This window comes from Eurosta solidaginis, chromosome 1 (assembly GCF_040869045.1).
Source record: "Eurosta solidaginis isolate ZX-2024a chromosome 1, ASM4086904v1, whole genome shotgun sequence".
Classification (NCBI taxonomy): Eukaryota; Metazoa; Arthropoda; class Insecta; order Diptera; family Tephritidae; genus Eurosta; species Eurosta solidaginis.
In genome coordinates this window covers 151,412,455-151,433,332 of record NC_090319.1, presented here as the reverse complement: position 1 = coordinate 151,433,332, position 20,878 = coordinate 151,412,455, and the positions used below count along the sequence as shown (strand labels likewise).

General features: G+C 35.1%; 1 protein-coding gene across 24 annotated transcripts in view; it reads left to right on the top strand.

Annotated features, from left to right (window-relative positions):
- LOC137236879 (protein eva-1) overlaps positions 1-20,878 on the top strand; it is a 3,007,131-nt gene that overhangs the window by 2,315,852 nt on the left and 670,401 nt on the right. For all 24 annotated transcript variants that reach the window (XR_010948686.1, XM_067759964.1, XM_067759963.1 and 21 more), the window contains one exon: positions 19,439-19,717. Coding sequence is in view for 23 of the 24 variants with exons in the window: in XM_067759964.1 (XP_067616065.1) it covers positions 19,439-19,717 (279 nt within the window). In the remaining variant the exon portion in view is untranslated. The remainder of the gene's footprint in view (positions 1-19,438; positions 19,718-20,878) is intronic.

The window sequence follows — 20,878 nt, the reverse complement described above, 5'->3', positions numbered from 1 at the left end:
ATCAGCTTGTGTTTACAAATTATTATGAAGTAACCGTAACTAGATGCCAATGTGACTTTATATTTATACATTTTTTTCTTTGTTTGTTTACATTTTTATTGACGAGCAAATTGGAATGTTTATGGTGTGATTGTTTTGATTCTATTTTTTTTTTCAAATCCATTGGGGATACTAGAATTATTTTTTTTTTTACCGGGAATGACACATGCACAGCCTCTTGGTTTAGTGCGTTTATTTGATCTTCGCCTACTGCAGTAAATATTTTATTTATAAATTCGCCTACTGCAGTAAATATTTTATTCTTAATCACCAATTTGTCCCTCAGGACAACTGTGTTTTCCCTTATTTTCAAGTCCTAGATTGCCGGCTTATTTCAGCCTGGTCGAATATTGCCCTAAGCCAATAACTTCCTCAACAATCTGGTTGCTTGAAAATTTTCTACGCTACCATTTTTCTATCCGAAGATGAAAATGAGCGCGACTAGTCTTTTATTGCACATTTATATAGCGCTTTAACATATATTATGTCTTTGTGACTTTTTCTTCATTTTTTTATGGGCGGGTTTTAAAATTTCTGTATTTTTTTTCCTTCTTAATTTTTGCTTATTTCCACTGTCCTAGAATTTCCTATTGCTTCATGACCATTTTTGTCAGAAGCATTCAAAGGAATCATGCAAATTTTTGATTTGCTGTTCACTTTAGGCAGGGCTGCCTTTACTGTCGATTGTGACATTTTGAGATTTACTATTTGAGATTTACTTGAATTGTTTATTGCTCTTCCTCAGCTCTGAGTTTGGAAATTTGGGTAGAAAAAAAATTTTAGACGCGCTGTTGCACGTTATTCAATTGCCTATATTTAAATTTTATGTATTTTCTGATTATAGTGACTATTGTAATGACTAATAGCCCGACCCTCCTATGGAAGCAGAGGTAGAGGGCGGCCCCCACTCCGTTGGAAGGACCAGGTGGAAAACGATTTAAACTCCCTTGGTGTGAACAATTGGCGCCGGTTGGCGGAGCGAGGGAGCGACTGGCGCGCCTTGTTGGACGGCCAAAACCGTTTAGACGGTTAAGCGCCAATTAAGTAAGTAAGTAAGTAATAGCCCGACCACGCAAATCATTGCGCCTAGCCAAACATATGGAATGTTTGGGGTATTTTTTGTTTCTACCTTGGCTGGTGGTTCGTATTTAACCATTCTATTCTCTGGTACTTCAGAATTTTCTTTCCCTAATTCGTATCCGGCTATCGCTATCATGATGCCTTGAGCGATTTTTGTCTACCAAGACATTTTGAAACTACTGTAATTACTAGTGAATAAGGGTTTAAATTCCAATTTTAATAAAAATACTTTATTTTATTTATAAATTTTGTATTATAAAAATTGTTATTTTAAAATATTTCTTAAAGTATATTTATTAATATTTTTAACATCTGAAAAAATTTTTATGATTTAATAGCTTAGTATATCTTTTTTTCTTTTAACTAATTTTACAAAAATATCTAAAACTTTATTCCTAGGCGATTTTGTTTCATTTTTATTTATTCATAAATAGAATTTTTTCAGAGATATTATAATTTTAATATTGATCCCTATCGGGGAAAGTCATCCTTATTTTCCTAGCTATTTCTTCTTCTTTGGTCGAGGGATTTTTAATGTCTTCTATTGTAGGTTCCCTTTCCATTCCTATTTTCTTCCAAAAAGACTTTAACCATTGTAGTTTTTTTATCATAATCTACTTTGCCTGCATTAAAATTACTTTATCCATCCATTTAATGTGGTGTTCCCAATATTTCCCTGGCATTCCAATTTATGTACTAATATTTTCAATTTTAATTTATTTTTCTTTTACATTTAATTAATTCGTTTTTTTTTAACTTATTGTTTTCAATTTTCCTTTAAATTTTTACATTTATTCTTTTCATTCTACTTAAATTATTTTCTAAATTCTCCTAGTACTAAAAAAAATCCTAAGCAAAAATGAAATTTTTGCTAATGGGTAAGCGTCTCAAGGCCGCTCAATTTGTTCTAATTTTAAGGATACTTAACGTTATTAATTATGCTGCCAGTCTAAATTGTAGTGCAAAGTTGTATGTCGTCAGTCGAGTTGAAATATTATTCCACTTCTTCTATGCGCATCCAACTGCATCCAAATTGGTATCTCGCCAGTTTGGTTGAAATGTTATTCCACTTCGTCTATGCGCAATCAGCTGCGTCCAGGTGATATGTTTTAAAAAATGTTACATCCGTTTATGCTAATTGTCCAAGTAAAATATTCGCAAGTTTTCCTCATCCAATATTCGCCAGTGCTCTTCAGTAGTGTTAAAAAATATTTGGCTAGGACTTTTTTGTTAGTCCTCTTTGGCACTAATGTATGTCCATTAATTTTTGACTCATATAATAATTTAATATTTTAATATTTGACTAAAAGACTTGGCAGGATCTTTGTTCAGCAAGATCTAGCGAATTTTGCTTATGAGCAAATTTTCAGCTAATTGAAGATCAGGCTGGCAGGATTTTCCTCCAACTAGATTTTTTATCAGTTTTGCCAATTTTAATCTAGTTTGGCAGGATCGCCATGTAATATGTGAAAGGCGAATCCTGCTTGGTTTATTATCCAGGATCTTCCTCCAGCAAGGTGTTCAGCAGTTTTGCTATATCTTGACCAAGCTGGCAGGATCTCCATGTAATAACTTCGTCGGTAATTAGAATAAAATATATTCGATGAGCACTTAAGTTCAGTGCATAAATACTTTCTCTTTTATAGTAAAATTACTTACAATCCTATTACAATATTTACATACAATACTTACACTAAGGATAACTACATTCTATTTCTATATACCTAGTCAACAGAATATTCTTACTACCTAACTATGTAATAATATTTGGTCAGTCGCACTGACAAACCGACGCTGTCGATCAGGCATGCTGATCGATACGTGAGCTGGTCAGTGTAACGCATATGGGTTAAACAACCGTAAACGGATACGGCTCCCCGCTGGGTTCAATATAACTTTCTATGCCGCTATGACTATGTCGCTATGAGTTATTTACGTGTGGTCGAAAGTGAAATTCTTTTGATTGTGTATTACAAGCTACACTTATTCTGGCATTTACATAAATACAAATATCTTGTATTGTGGTAATGCCATAGAGGCATAATGTTTTTCTGTTATTTATGGCTCTTAAACAGGCGAAAATTTACATAGTTTCGAATTAATATCCGCAAACAAGCTTTTATGGAAACGCATCTTTAGTGGAGCAGCATGGAAGGCAGTCGGCATGATTTAGTGGTGCACGGTGGCTAGTCATGTCGGCTGGGTGGGGTTCTTGTCAACCTTTCTGTCCTGCGCCATACACAGAAAAAATCCTATCATGCCTTTCAAAAACTGACAAAAGCGCAGAGCCGACTCAAAACGGTTATAATTCAAAATAAAACGACATCCGGTCGAACCGGATGCCACGGACAGACCTTTAAACATTCAAAATTCAAAAGAAATAAAAAAAAATCGAAAGGGAAAACGCAAAAAAGTTTAGCCAACCGGAAATGACCGGTTACTTTGGCTGAAAAACAAAACATTAAATAATAAAAAAAAAACTGAAAAGGGTAAAAAGGCCGAATATACATAGAGGCGCCGCGGGAGTTGTTGCGACGCCCGGTGCTAGTCCCACCCCCAAAATCCCTGGCCACCGACACACCTAATTGCTCGGCGGCCCCTTACCTGATAACCCTACGTGCCTTCTATTTGAAACAGAACGTCAGCATTCACATTTTTCACAATATTTATTCAAAATTTATTTTAAAAAATCAACGAAAATGTAATTGAAATATAGCAAAATACTAGAAGACCCGGAAGACGTTATCCTGCCCTAAATTTGGCCTATCTGCATACATTTTAAAAAGTCTCCCCCCTCTTCACTTTTTCCTAATCCTTTTATTCACTCCTCCCTCCGTCTTTTTCGCTTCATCAATCTCCACATTGGTCTCATTCTATCCCTTTCTCAATCTTCTTCTCCTTCTCTCTTTTCTCTTCTCTCAATTCCTTCTCATTCTTCTGCATCCCTTATTGCCTGTCCCAGAGGGTGGTATGTATTTTATTCCAGTCTCAGTCCCAGTCCCACTCCGAGTCTCATTCCCAGTCCTAGTCCTAATCCCAGTCCCAGTCCGTCTCTGGATAATATATTACTCAGTACCAAAGCACTCATCAACAGCTTTCTTTTGATACCCATATTGTATAAACACTCTCTAGGCATTCACTGGCCCACGTTTTGGCTAATAGCTCGAGACCCTGTACCCGTAGTAACCACCGCGTGTGGTTTGCGCAACTTGTGTGAAAGTTTGAACAAAATCGCCCGGCGACCAACTAACACACATTTTAGCCTTTCTTTTTAGATATATAGATTTTTATTTTTCACACTTCACTATAATATTAAAACGAAATGCAGATTTTCGTTGCTTTTGAAATTCGGCTTAAAAATTGCACATGGAAGAACTAAAGACTCTCATGAATTAAAAAAAAATGTCTTAGTACCTCAAATCGCGGGTCCCCTCAGAAACCCCGGGCCCCCTCTCACCGGCCCTGGTGATGTGCTATATATATATATATATTATATGTATGTAAAGTTAAATAAGCACGTGCACAAACATATCCATACCAACTGAAAAGAGGTGCACCACTGCGTATACGTAACATTTTAATATTACGTATAAACAATATTGCAATAAAATAATATTGCGACTATAAACTGAGATATAACCTATCCTATATTTCAAGTTAGATCAAACTACACGCGGGATGCAAAACAAATTCAAAATCGGTTCAGTAGTTTAGGAGTCCATTGGCCTCAAAGCTGTGACACGTGTTTTTTATATATTAAGATAGATTTAATCAATATCAGGTAAACCCTGATTATTAAAACTAACTACAGGTCAATCTCATGAAATCAAAATAAAAACAGAAAAAAAAACTTGTTTAATCATGGATATTTAAGCTGCGTTCCATATCTTCTTCACTTTATTACTAGTGAGGATAAAGGTTTAATCTATGAAAATTGTTTTTCTGTTTTGATGTTGATTTTCTGGGACAATATTCCTTACAATGTTCTGATATATATTGATTGATTACATACATGATAATAAATGCAAAACAACTAAACCTGTACTAAGGTTTATTCAAAAGGTTGTAAGAATACCCCTAAGCGAAAGAAAAAAATCTCAATATTGTATGTAGTACAAAATAAAAAAAAGTCCGACCGGATTACCTGTTCTGCTTAACGGTTAACCCCGCATAAAATTTGACAACAAAAAAAAACACCCGTACTTATTTTATTCTAATTTATCTCGTTTTATCTCTTTTATTTGTGATCTTTATTATTTCATTATAATTTGTTTGATTGTAGTTTGCTTTTTATTTTTGGTATATTTAGGTTACTTTTATTGCAATTGATTGTATCTTATTTTATTTCAGTTTACCTTGTTTTATTTTAGCTTATTTTAGTTTATCTTATTTTATTGTATTTTAATTTAGTTAGTCTGCAACCCCTTTATTCGTTATGTTAAATTACACAAGTATACACGGTTTTGGATCTAGGCAACTAAAAGTGGTTTTTTAAACAATTTATGATGCTGAATCCGATTCTTCATTCCGTCTTTTAAGATTGATTCTAGTTTATAATACAGTCAATAAATTCATTTTTAAAGATTTCTGTCAAATAATATTAATTTTATTAACTTAAAAGTAACAAATCAGAAATGAAGATTGGTGGAAATTTGCCTTTTGTATTGTTTAGTATCTGTTTCGCGTATTAGAGTCCAACAGTAGTCGCTTATCATGCCTTCATCCCAAAATCCTTTGTATCGTCTTTCAATGTTGGCTAGATCTTGGTGTAGCCGCTTTCCTTGTTCGTCGCTCGTATTACCCAAGTTTTCGGGGGAAAATCGAGATGGGAATGCAGAAAATGCATCTTTAGAGACATTTTAGCTCCAATCTTTCGATAATTTTCCAACATATCGCCAATAATTCCCTTAAAATTAGGGGATTTGTGATTACCAAGAAATTGGTGAACGATATTTTGAAAAGATTCCAATGCGGCTGCTTCATCGGGCGTTAAACATTTTGTACATTTTTTATCAGCCATTAATTTTCTAATATCAGGTCCGAAAAATATTCCTTCTTTGATTTTTGCATATGAAAATTTAGGAAACATTTTGACTAAGTACTGAAAAGCCGGTCCTTCACGGTTTAATGCTTTGAGGAAGTTCTTTATAAGGCCTAGCTTAATGTGAAGAGGTGGCAGGAAAATATCTTGTGGATTTACAAATGGTTCAGCGGAGGCGTTTTGCTATCCAGGCTCATATTGAGTACGACTTTGACATTCCTTTCTCACAAAATGATGTTCAATTGCGCGGCTATCCCACAAGCATAAAAAACAACAAAAACACTTTGAATCAACTTTGCAACACTGTCTGCATTTTTATTTGCTCTAATCACTTATGTTATTTTACAGTTACAGTTGAAATGACTTAACAAGCAGTGAAACTATTTAGAAAATGCTATAACAGCACAATGGTGCTATCATGCGAGAACTCGGAAACTAAAATCAATCTTAAAACCCTGAATGCAGATTCGAATTCAGCATATCAAATATAGTTAAGAATCGTTCTTATCTGCTCAGATCCAAAAGTTGACCTGAATTTGTAAACTTGTGTTATGAACGGATATAAATGTATTTATGTGTGTAAATGGGTTGGCATAACTTGACGATAATAGCAGGAGAATTACTATATGTATATGTTTAATTCAAAGAAAAATTGTAGATATAAAATAATGGGGGAAGCTTAATAAATAACCCAATTTAAAAGTTTAGTTTTATGTGCGTGTGTATGTAACGCCCACGCTAACGTTATTTAATTTAATTGATAAATATTCAGTAAATAGTCAAAGGTATGCTAGCAAATTTCATGATGAACCAAAAGTAAAGTTAACATAGTTGGTATACATAACGACTTCAACAGGCTAGCGCGCTTATTACTACGTAGGTACCTATACCATCTATTTTTTGTCGTAATGTCGTGTGTTCCTTTTATACAAAAAAAAAAATTTTCCTCTGTTTCAATCATCATTTGCACTTAAACCAGATTTCAAATATTTGCAAAAATACATCACAAATATACTTCATAATATACAACTAATGTCTAGAATGCATATAGTAACTAGTTATATTATACCGAAATAAAATACACAAATTGGTTCTGAGACTGTGTGATTTATACGAAAATCGATGGTAAACTTGAAATAATAGTTGTCAAATCAGCTATGCAATTTCTTTGTTTATTGTATTGTTTTTGTTATTAAATTTGCTTTTCCTTGCTACTCAACTTATAAAAAAAATAGCGCATATGCTGAATGCGAGCAGCAATTAAACACGCCTCAGTTTTGTGTCTAATTTACGAGCGTATGTATGTAGCATAAAATTAGGCGTAATTGTAATTATTATTAAATGTTTGGATTTTAACGAATTATGTATGTAGCATGAAATTAGGATTTTAACGAATGATAAAGTTTTTCTTTTAAAGTGTCATCCTAAGGTAGCTTATTTGCTTAAAATACTATATAATAAGTTTAAATTCAAAAAAAAAGGAAAAAAAATGTTAATTCTTAAATTGTCCGTATTGCGGAACGAACTCACCGACGTATGTAGATGTTGTTGTTGTCAGTGGGTTGCTGTTGCCGGTATGGTTGTTGTAGCCGGTAGGTTGTCGTTGCCGGTGTGGTTGTTCTTGCCGGGTGGTGTTGTTGGCGGGCCTATGTATGCGGCCTGCCGTTGTTGTGCCGGCAATTGTTTTGGCGTTGGCCTGCTGTCGTAGCAGGTGTTGTAGTCGGGCCAATGTATGCGGCCTGCCGTTGTTGTACCGGCAATTGTTGGCGTTGGCCGGCGTCGTAGTAGGTGTTGTAGGCGAGCCTATGTATGGCGGCCTGCCGTTGTTGTGCCGGCAATTGTTGGCGTTGGCCGGCTGTCGTATCAGGTTTGTTCGGCGGGCCTATGTATGACGGTCTGCCGTTGTTGTGGCGGCAATTTTTGGCGTTGGCCGGGTGTTGTATCAGGTTTGTTCGGCGGGCCTATGTATGACGGCTTGTCGTTGTTGCCGTTGGCCGGCTGTCATAGCAGGTTTTGGCGTTGCTGATGGTGGTACTTGGGTGCTACTTCGAAAAGAAAAAAAAAGAAAAAATAAATGGCGTTTACGATCATTGCGTGGGACCCCTATTCATCACATATTCGCATTTATCTATTACACTTCATCTATTATATACTTTGTAATTTCCTCAACTATTCATTCGCTCGTTATTTGTGTCAACGCCAAATGCTTGTATGTATTGTATAACTTACAATTAATATGGGGAGGGAAGGCATTCGATAACCCCGTTTCCCGATTTTATGCCTCCAGCTGAGTCAAAGTTATGACGAGGGCTCCACCCGGAGGCTGTTCGGCAATTTTTGTTGGTGCAGACAATTCATATACAGGTCGTCCACTCTATATTCGAATCCTTATTTCTGGCCGCCCGTTTTCCTTCCAACTTTTACAACATAAAACTATGAATCATATAATAGATCATTGCAAAACAATTCATTTGCTTTTGTCGTAATCACTTCCACACAACAGATTCATGGTATATCGATCAGCCTATTTGCTGGCTTATGCAATCGCCAATGCGCTTCAAATTTTTTTGCATACACTCAGCTAATTAAGTATTAGCTGGTAAATGTAATAATCGCTGAATATACTAACCGAAGAAACGCTTTGCTTTCTAGGCACGCTCAAATTTGTGTAGACGCTGAAAATTTTTCACTTTTCGCTACAGTCCTGTTTTTTTCCAAAACAATTTCTGCATAGTTTAATATATTTTCATACAAACTTTTGCACCCAATTTTGTTGCTGCATTACTGATTAACATTTTTACCACTTATTTTCTCTTTTCTCTCTTTTATTAAGATAGTGTATTTAATTAAAATTTTTAGTCCACTGCACTCCGCCGAAGTTCTCGATTATATGAAAAATGGCCACCACGCTGTCATGACCGTTCAAAGAATTTCGGAAAAATTCTTTTCCAATCGCGACTGCGCTACGGAAAACCGCCGTTAAATCGCATGATTTAACTATGCTTGCCATTTTGGAACCATACAAGATGGTAGCTACGGTGACACACCTACGACCAAAATTAAAAGTTCCGTATACTTTGTTTTTGTGAATTGATGGACTAATGTCAAAATCGTACCGCGCCTGAAGTTTATGTGTCACATCCTATAAAGTCTGCAATTCAGCTGTCACTTTGCATAGTTGCCGTTATTGGGAATTTTCCCACACCATTGGAATCTTTGGCGATGCCACCCGCGCGAAATTAAAACAAATTCATTTTACCCACCCCAGGCAGACATGAATGAGAGTAAATCCTAACCCTCTCCCTATGAACTAACCAACTACCACCAGTCAGAAGAGCATTCAAATCGTGCATCCTGCAAGTGGACCATAAAAAGACATGGCTGTCAAGGCCTGAAAGTGCCGAGTCATACCTTACAATAGCTGCTCGGTTTGGTACTCTTGCATCGCAGACCTACTTTTTCTCCCTCTTCATCTAGGACAATGTGAGGTAGACATCAATGTCAATATCATACGCCAGGATTCGTATACTTTTATAATAGACCAACAGAACTGACAGAGGTTGTTCTGCTCTAATTACGGTCCATCTGCATCATTTTTAGCAAGTTTTTACCTCATTCTATCCCCCCTATCTCCCCGTTTTCTTTATTTACTCCTCTCATTCCGCGTCCCTTTCTTCCTCTGTCTTTCCCCTTCTTTTTTTCTGTCATGTAAAATATTAAAAACGCATTTTCAGTTATTATGTCTTTACAATCAGCATATAAATTAACATAAAAAATGTAATAATTAAATCTTCTTAGTGCACAAACGTTAGCATATATATGCAAACATAACAAAAAATTTATTTAATAATTTGGGAAAAATTTAAACAACATGACATCAGGACGGACAAGGCGACAGCTGTTTCGATTATACCTTGTAAATCTCTTCAAAGCCTTTTCTCCCGGGAGTGGGAGTCGAACTCGCACCCCTACGATAGTTGAAATGGTTGCAAACGCATTCAGCTACGTCATGCCTGTTGTGAAGTCTTTCCCAATTGCCTTCTTTTTGCATATTTTTAATCTTTTACACATTGCATACTTCGTATGCAATTATGTGTTAAAGCTATGCTTGGTACGGCGGTTTTCAAAGAAACTTTGGTTTTTGTTGCTGTTTTCGTTCTATTTATAGAACTACAACGAATTAACCAACCGGGAGAAAAGGCTTTGAAGAGATTTACAAGGTATAATCGAAACAGCTGTCGCCTTGTCCGTCCTGATGTCATGTTGTTTAAATTTTTCCCAAATTATTAAATAAATTATAAAATTAAAAAATTGCTTCAAATAAATGTTTTCATACATTTAAAAAAAAAAAAAAAAAAAAAAAAAAAAAGCAATATGGGCAATCCCCGATTACTAAAAAATCATACATAACAAAAAATTGTTTAAGAGTTTTCACGAAATGTTTAAGATTTTTAACGTGGCAACACCCAAAAATATGTACATACATGAGTTAAGCTAATATGAAATGAAATAAAATAATTTAAAAAAAATGTTTAAGTTAAACGGTTTTATTGAAAACAATACTTACATGAAGTAATAATAATACGAAAAGCTAGAAAATAATTAGGTAAGTCCTAGTTACTAGTCATCACACACACTCCTTATCAATCTAGGGCTTTGATCAGACAATTAAATAAAAGCGTTGGCCGTTCTAATTTCTAGCTTTTCGTATTATTAATGCTTCATGTAAGCATTGTTTTCAATAAAACCGTTTAACTTAAAATTTTTTTTAATTATTTTATTTTCTAGTTTTAGTCCTTATTTAATCGCCTATTATTTCTCATTCTATTTAGTTCATTTAGTGACTCATTATTACAAGGACTCTTTCCTGACAATTTGTTACAACCTAAGTCTTCAATACATAATCCTTCCTCCTCCAACTCCAAAATATTTTGATGTCACTTCTACCGGACTGTATGCAATATTTGTTCCCAATATGAGCCAAATCGGGCATCACAGGTCGCTTTCTATTCATGTACGTATTATGTGTTCCAAATCGGACCACAAATACGATTTTTGTGAATATCTCGATCCTTGCTCCACCTAGCGGCGATTTTTATTTTATTTCATAGGTCACTTTCTATTCTTGTATGTATTATGTGTTCCCAACAAGAGCCAATCGGACCACAACTACGATTTTTGTGATTATCTCGATCCTTGCGCCACCCAGCGGCAATTTTTTTCATAAGTCGCTTTTTATTCTTGCATGTATTATGTTCCAAAGATGAGCCAAATCGGACCACAAATACGATTTTTATGAATATCTCGATCCTTGCGCCACCTAGCGGCGATTTTTTTCATAGGTCACTTTCTATTCTTGTATGTATTATGTGTTCCAAATATGAGCCAAATCGGGCCACAAATACGATTTTTGTGAATATCTCGATCCATGCGTCACCTAGCGGCGATTTTTATTTTATTTCATAGGTCACTTTCTATTCTTGTATGTATTATGTGTTCCCAACAAGAGCCAATCGGACCACAACTACGATTTTTGTGATTATCTCGATCCTTGCGCCACCCAGCGGCAATTTTTTTTCATAAGTCGCTTTTTATTCTTGCATGTATTATGTTCCAAATATGAGCCAAATCGGACCACAAATACGATTTTTATGAATATCTCGATCCTTGCGCCACCTAGCGGCGATTTTTTTCATAGGTCACTTTCTATTCTTGTATGTATTATGTGTTCCAAATATGAGCCAAATCGGGCCACAAATACGATTTTTGTGAATATCTCGATCCATGCGTCACCTAGCGGCGATTTTTTTCTTATTATTGCATTGTCATTGGGTTCTGAACTATATTCCAAGTTTCAAGCTTGTAGCTTATCGGGAAGTTACTTAAATTTCAATTACAAAATTCGTTCACAATGGCCGTGCGGCCTGCCTGTCAAGTCAAGCTACATAAAACCGTTTAAAAAGAAAACATACATACATCCATACTTACATATAAATGTACTCCAGGAGGTAAATAAAGGTAGCGAATGCTAATGTCTCACACAAAGCAAGTTTGCTCGCATAGTTTACATCGAACAAACACATGCTCTGCATTTTTTGACAAAAATGTTACTTTTATTCTTTTTAGACTTTATAAGCAATTTCAAGAAATATTCTAAAAAAAGAATTAGCGGAATCGGTGCAACAGTTCTGGGGTGGCTTTCCGTAATTCGATATCGAGCAGAAACGAGTATCGAAGTATCGTTTTTGCTTTCTCTAACAAAAAATATCGTCGCGTTGTATCGAACGTTCCACACCACTTTTGTTTTCGTTTTTCTGTTTCGCAGCTATTATCCGCATCAAAATGTAGGTATTAATTTTTATATTTTTGTGATTTAAAATATTTAAAATTTATTTACATAGGAGCCAACAAACAAACGCTGCTCAACTGAAGCTACTAGTTGAATTTACGGAAAAACGTAATGCGTTAGCTAAAAATAGCTCACAAAAGCCTAATAACGGCCGCGCGAAGAAAAAACAGCTGCGGAGTAAATTAACGGACCTGGTGTGGCTTTCCGTAATTCGATATCGATCAAGAACGAGTATAAAATAATCGTTTTCACTTTCCGTAACACAAATTGTCGACGTGTCGTATCGCACGTTCGATGCAAACTGTTCGATACCAAATTAAGTGTCGAATTGCCTTTTTGAAAGTTATAATTTTATGTTTTGGTGATTATTTAGGGAATGATTTTTTCTTCAGAGATTAAGAAACAAAAGCTATTTATAAAAGAATATATTCTGGTAGTTACAAAAAGCTTTCTAAACACTCTTTGAAATCTCCAAACGAAAGAGATCATACAAAGATACGGGAACTAAAATAGCATCATCGAGCGTTCGATATCGACTTGAAGTATCGAATCAACTACTGTCGACTATCGAATTACGGAAAGCCACCCCTGCTAAATAGTAGCGGTCCTCCTGCAAAGGCGACGCAAGCAAGGCAGTAAGTGGGTTGTGGCATTAGAAATTATACAAATTCTCTTTGAAATGTATTGTTTGTGATAACAACATACTTTTATTTCTTCTAGGTATGGACTGAATACATATATAATACGAAACGCAAACTAACACAACGCATGAAAAGTTTTAAAAGAACGGGCGGTGGTCCGTATGATGTCGTTACTTTAAACGACACCGAAGAACGGATAATTGCCGTAGCAATATATGAGAAATATACGTGCTAGTACGCCTTCCCTTAAGCTCATTTCTCTTAAGATTTCCATAAAAATCCCTTTGGTTGGCCGGTATTTTGTTTGGAAACTGTGAAATGCAAATGTACAGATTTAAGACTTACTCTTTGAAATGTGTATGATCTTACTGCTTTTGTGGCAGTTCCATAGGATTATATGCATCTCTTATCCTCCTCCTATTAATTGACGAGTTTTCCGCACTAAAATTGTCCAAAATCAAAAAAAAAAAATAACGCCAGTTATACATGTTTTGCTCTTTATTTTTTATTTATGACCCACAGTTTTTGACAGGCACAAATCACTTTCCAAACACTTCCCAAAATATGAGAACGAGAGTGCCTTTATCGAAATACGGAAACCAAAACGGCCTCGTCGAGGGTTCGATATCGAATTGAAGTACGTACCGACGAATCTCGACCATCGAATTACGGATAGCCACCCCTGGAAATTTTGCTTAGCAATACATTCAGGGTCTTATTTTTATATTATAGATTGTATCATTGTTGTTTAGTTCTGCAGGTCCTCGTCAATCCTCATATCGTTGAAGCCATTTCTCAACGTCATTTAGACAAGATATACCCTGCAGTCAAAAGCCAAAATAGTCAGCAAACATTCTAGTTCATTGACTAGAATTTTGTGGGTTTATTCATGCTAGTCAGCTTTTGAATAGTTCATTGCCTATAATTTTGTGGTGTTATTCATACTAGTTAGTGTATGAGTAGTTAATTGACTAGCATTTTGTGGCGTTCATCATACTGGTCAGTTTTAGAATGGTTCATTGACTATAATTTTGTGGTGTTATTAATACTAGTTAGTATTTAAATAATTCATTTGACTATAATTTCGTCTGTCGGCTCGAGGAAATGCGCGAGTGCTTTCTGTAGCCAATTTGCAATGCATACTTCAGTTGACAATGCTAGATATCGTCCAAATCAACGGGCACATAAACACAAGCATGACGAGTCAACCCTCACCGTTACCTAAACAGAGGTTAAAGAAGTTATTGAAAAGGCCAAGCCTTCCATATCAATAGTCCCAGACGGAAGAGCTATACCGATGCCAAAACACCTTGGCCATGAGGGCATCAGTAGCCTAGGACATTTTTTCTACTTGTCGTTAAAAGCCTATGCCTTTCCAGAATAACAGAGAAAGACGGAAAACCCAGCCAGTATCTACCGATATTATCCCTTTAGTCAGTAACGAAAACGTTTAAAGCCGTTACGATTCCCTTAATTAAATGAAATTGTTCGGTTATCCAGCCAACAGCATGACTTCCGTAAAGTTCATATCACTACCACCTTTCTGAACTCCATTAACACACATAACAGGACGGCGCTAGTGCAGCTTGGCCTGTTATGATACAGTCAACCACTACTGGTTCGTTCCTTCTCCGTTAGATAGATAGAATTTAGTGAGGAATGCACTGCGACCTTTGGTCAGCACCTCATCCCATCCGACGTCCATGATGAAACCTAGAAGTTCTCCTGGCTTGAGGGATTTAAATTAGGAATGTTCTGGCCATGGTGAACCCATAAACTTAGCCCTGCGTCTTGAGATTGCGTCACATTCGTGTGTTATTCCGTTACTTTTTAGTTTTCATATATATGTACGTATTTTTATTAAAATTTATTCCAAAGTATAATGTATTGAAGTGATAAATTTTAAAGTTATATACATATGTATATATAGTACATACCTTTTATATATATGAAATATAATGAATAACATAAATTTGAGCTAATTTATCAATTTACAAGTAATTTTTCGACCCAACTGAGACTAGTATATTAAATAGTAGGATGCTGATGCAAATATCGACTAGTATGTCAACTGTTATTACAATGATGCATAGACTGAGTAGTATGCCAACTGGTATGTTGATGTTGAATACACTGACTATTATGTCAATTGCTATTGGTATGAGTCTGATGAGCATGCTGACTAGTGTGTCATCTGGTATGATGTTGGTGTATATAATGACTAGTTTGTCAATTGGTATGATGCTGATGCAGAGGCTGGCAATTGATATTTCGTAGGACATCGCCGTGTTAAAAATACCAGTTGCTAATATGGAAAAAAGACAGAACTCATACTAGTTGGGATTTTTGGCAAACTAGTATTCTTCTAGTATACAACTAGTTGGTTTGACTGCAGGGTATATCCTCAATGCAGGGAACTCAGATATAGCAGCATATATCAACACTTTCCTAGCATCTTTATTTCGTTACCTGAAATCAGGACATAGAAAAATTTGAACCTACCCTGCAGTCAAAAGTCCAAGTAGTCAGCAAACATTCTAGTTCATTGACTAGAATTTTGTGGGGTTATTCATACTAGTCAGCTTTTGACTAGTTCATTGACTATAATTTTGTGGTGTTATTCATAATAGTTAGTGTATGAGTAGTTTGTTGACTAGAATTTTTTGGCGTTCATCATACTAGTCAGTTTTATAATGGTTCATTGACTATGATTTTGTGGTGTTATTCACAGTAGTTAGTATTTGAGGAAATGTGCGAGTGCCTTCTGTAGCTAGTTTACAATGCATACTTCAGTTGCCAATGCTGGATATCGTCCAAATCAACGAAAAGGCCAAGCCTTCCATATCAATAGTCTCAGACGGAAAACCTATGCCAATGCCAAAACCACTTGGCCATGAGGACATCAGCAGCCTAGAATATTTTTCTACTTGTCGTTAAAAGCCTTTGCAATTCCAGAATAACGGATAATGGTAAGGATAGGAAGACCAAAGACCGGAAACCCAGCCAGTGCCTACCTTTGGTCAGTAACGAAAACGTTTAAAGCCGTTATTGTTCCCCCAATTAAATGAAATTTTTCGGTAATCCAGCCATCATCATGACTTTCGTAAAGTGCATATCACTACCACCTTTTTGAACTCCATTAACACTCATCATGGGATGGTGCTAGTTCAGCTTGGCCTGTTTTGACATAGTCAACCACGATTGGTTCATCCTTCTCCATTAGATAGATAATTTATTCAAGATTGCACTGCGACTATTGGTCTATTGTGCCCTCACCTCCTTCACAACACATCATTCAAGCCGGCTTCCTTGATGAACCCTAGCAGTTCTCTCGGATTGAGGGATTTAATGTGGGAACTTTCTGGCCATGGTGAGCCCATAAACTAAGCCCTGCGTCTTGAGATTGTGTCACATTCCAGGAGGATATGGCATGTGCTATTCCGTTATTTTTTAGGTTTTATATATGTGTACGTATTTTTATTAAAATTTATTCCAAAGTATAATGTATTGAAGTGATAAATTTTAAAGTGATACATGTATGGCGGCCGCCGTGGTGTGATGGTAGCGTGCTCCGCCTATCACACCGTATGCCCTGGGTTCAACTCCCGGGCAAAGCAACATCAAAATTTTAGAAATACGATTTTTCAATTAGAAGAAAATTTTTCTAAGCGGGGTCGCCCCTCGGCAGTGTCTGGCAAGCGCTCCGATTGTATTTCTGCCATGAAAAGCTCTCAGTGAAAACTCATCTGCCTTGCAGATGCCGTTCGGAGTCGGCATAAAACATGTAGGTCCCGTCCGGCCAATTTGTAGGGAAAATCAAGAGGAGCACGACGCAAATTGGAAGAGAAGCTCGGCCTTAGATCTCTTCGGAGGTTATCGCGCCTTACATTTATTTTTTTTTTACATGTATATATAAATTAGGGTGGGTCGATTTGTATGGACGAAAGTTAGCCGATATCGCGCCATCGATTTTTCGGATTGTAGGACATCGCCGTGTTAAAAATACCAGTTTCTAATATGGGAAAAAGACAGAACTCATACTAGTAAGGATTTTTGGCAAACTAGAATTCTTCTAGTATACAACTAGTTGGTTTTACTGCAGGGTAGCCCGTGTCACATGACTTTTGCTCCAACGCTCTCAAAGCTTGATTCCCAGATGACATCTGCTAAACAAATTGCCCTAGGAACTGCGAAGTTAATTTATATTCAAGCTAGGAAAATATTAAGACCTCTCAATAACTTAGCTGTCTTTATATTTTAACGTAGAAAATATGCACAAGGAAAATAATTTATTTATAATCAGTTGAAAATATTAAGACCTCTCAGGAACTTAGCTGTCTTTATTTTTTAACGTAGAAAATATGCACTAGGAAAATAATTGAGTTATCATCAAACTTATGGCGTTCTTGAAGTGTATCTATAAGCTGGAAGTGTATATGTGACCTGGAATCATGAATCGACCCTATTGTGAGAAAACAAGTTTTCAAGAAAAACGCGTTTAAAGTTTTTGTTTAGCTTGACTCTGTGTAGCGGCTGGCCGTTGTAAACGCATTTTGCAATTAAAATTTAAGTAACTTTCCGATAAGCTACAAGCTTGAAACTTGGAATATAGTTCAGAACCCGATGACAATGCAATAATAAGAAAAAGAACTCCGATAGGTGGCGCAAGGATCGAAATATTTCAAAAAATCGTTTATGTGGTCCGCTTTGGCTTTAAATGTGGTGAAAAAACTAAAAAGATAAAAACTGCTGTTTGTTCCATTGGAAAGAGCGTTAAATTTCCTGTAAGAATCACTCAAAAAGTGAAGAACGATATTTTCGCACAATAGGGTCGCTTCTTGATTCCAGGTCACATATATATATGGCTGAAAGTTTTTCTTCTTTTTCTAGCTTCCGAAAGACGTTTTTCAGAAGTTTTTCAAATTTTTTCATCCAACTCAAAAAAAGTTATGAATTTAAAAAAAACACCGTTTTTGTTTTCAAAATGCTATAACTTTTTCAAAAATTGACCGTTTGGGATCTTTTTTTTTTAAATTTTTTTTAAATGTACTTTTCGGAAAAAAATCAAAAAAATTTTTTAAGTTTTTTTTTTTGTAACTTTTCAGTTTTTCGAGATTTTTCGAATTTCGCCCTTTTTTTTCTCATAAAAAACTTCAATCAATTCTGCAATCATCCCCACTAATCCCGGAGTGGGCCGAGAATTTTTTTTTTTATTTAATTGAAGAAAAAAATTTTTTAATTTTTTTTGTATCTTTTCCGAAAAGTACATTTAAAAACATATTTAAAAAAAAAATGACCCCAAACGGTCAATTTTTGAAAAAATTATCGCATTATATTTAAATTTTAAAGTTTTTTTTTCGATGAAATAAAAAAAAAAAAATTCTCGGCCCACTCCGGGATTAGTGGGGATGATTGCAGAATTGGTTGAAGTTTTTTATGAGAAAAAAAAGGACAAAATTCGAAAAATCTCGAAAAACTGAAAAATTACAAAAAAAAAATTGAATTTTTTCCTAAAAGTACATTGTTTTTTTTTTAAATTCATAACTTTTTTTGAGTTGGATGAAAAAATTTGAAAAACTTCTGAAAAACGTCTTTCGTAAGCTAGAAAAAGAAGAACAAACTTTCAGCCAATTCTAAAGGGGTCGGGTTCAAAACTGGTCGAAATGGGATGGAATACTCCATATATATATCGTTCTTCACTTTTTGAGTGATTCTTATAGGAAATTTAACGCTCTTTCCAATGGAACAAACAGCAATTTTTATCTTTTTAGTTTTTTCACCGCATTTAAAGCCAAAGCGGACCACATAAACGATTTTGTGAAATATTGTTGAGTTACTAATAACCAAAAAAACATAAATTTGGATTTTTTGGTTACTGGTAAACAAAAAACACATTTTGGTTACCGTAACATTTATTTATAGCCACAATCAAATTTTGGTTGTTTTTAAATAAAATAGTTTTTTAGTCATTGTTATTTGTTATCGTTACCTAAATAAAATATTTCTCTAGATAATTATTTATCACAACCAATATCTCAATATATCATTATTAATGGTTACGTCCATTGTTTCAACAAAACTCTATCTCATAGTTTTTCACAAAAACGTCTTATATTAGAATTTGGCTGAAGAAAGTTTACATACCTTACATTTTTTTCCTCTCATAGTTCGGCTGAAGAAGAACTCCCTAGAGAAATTCCAATCAGCTCTCGATATGAATTTTTATAATTAAATCTTTTTCTACAAACACCGAAATCAATTATATTTCTTTTCATACATACGACGCAGTGCCGAAACAAGTTTTAAAAGATCGATACCAGTCAGAAATTGAAGGGGACGAGACTAATGAATTAGAAGGGGAAATTGAAGTCTATGAAAATGAATTGAACTATGAAGCTATACCGAAAATTTACAACAACAGTACACTTATTGAAATCACCACTCCTTCCGGAAATTCGACCACAGTTGGCATTTTAAACTCCAACAACGCAAGTATATCTTTTCATCTCGATGTTCCCGATAGCATTGATGCCGCCAGCACCCATAGTGTTGACCTCAACTTGGAAGGTATGCAATTTATTGTACTTAGCAACTTTAAGACTAATTTGATGTATTTTAATATATGGGTCGAAATTTCTTAAGTGGGCCACTATAAAATCGGTTGTCTCATTTTTCATTGATTTATACGGTTTTAAATAGGTTTGGATGTAAAAACGAAATCCCCAAAATATTTTTGCAAAAAAATTTTTTACATTAGTTATTTACAGTTATAGTTTTTGATCATATTATTTTTAAAAATTTATAACTCGTGAACGGTTTATTGAAACTCAACGTTTTCTACATCAAAATCATCGTCAATTAATATACTTTGCCATAAAAAAATTGCTTTTAATTACAAATTATTATTTTTCTAAAAATCCTGTTTGTTTTAAATAATTAAAAATAAATAAAACTTCTCCGCCTGCGAGAAAATTTTGGCACATTTCATTCAATTCTACAAATCCCTTAAAAAAATATTGGTGAAAAAGTCACTATTTTGCATTAGGTCAAAAGTTATACCTGCTTTTGTGACCGCACTCGTACTTCCAGCGCTAGACTAGCACGTTTTGATGCTCGCGCGCTCAGTCATTGTGTGACCGAAATTTTGTAGTTGATTTATACTGGGGTGGCTTTCCGTAATTCGATAGTCGACACTCGTTCGCTCAATACTTTAATTCGATATCGAACGCTCGACGACAGAGTTTTGGTTTACAAATTTCAATTTCAATAAATTTTTCTCGTGTATCAAAAAGTGTTTCGAAAGTATATTGGAATCATCAAAATAATTTATATAGGGAAAAGCGTTTATTTGCTGACTTTTTAGCTTAAAATTATTCCTCAAATAACCGCAAAAGCATTAAAATCTATAGCTTACGAAAAGCAATTCGACACATAGAGTGCTATCGAACAGATTGTATCGAACGTTCGTGTTATGTTTGCCAATTTTAAATACACGAGTTGATTTCTATAACATAACTTTATTAAATATAATTTATATACAAAAACGTGGAGGGTAAAGTGCTATACGTATCTTTTTCTTTCGGCGGTCAAATTGAGAAGAAGCAAAAAGAGGTTGTCCGCTTTTTTAGCTGTCATTGACAGTTCTTACTGTTAGTGTTGTAAAGTATTAAAATACATGTTAATTTGTTTAGATACATATCACACCTCCCCCTTTAATTTACAATATTA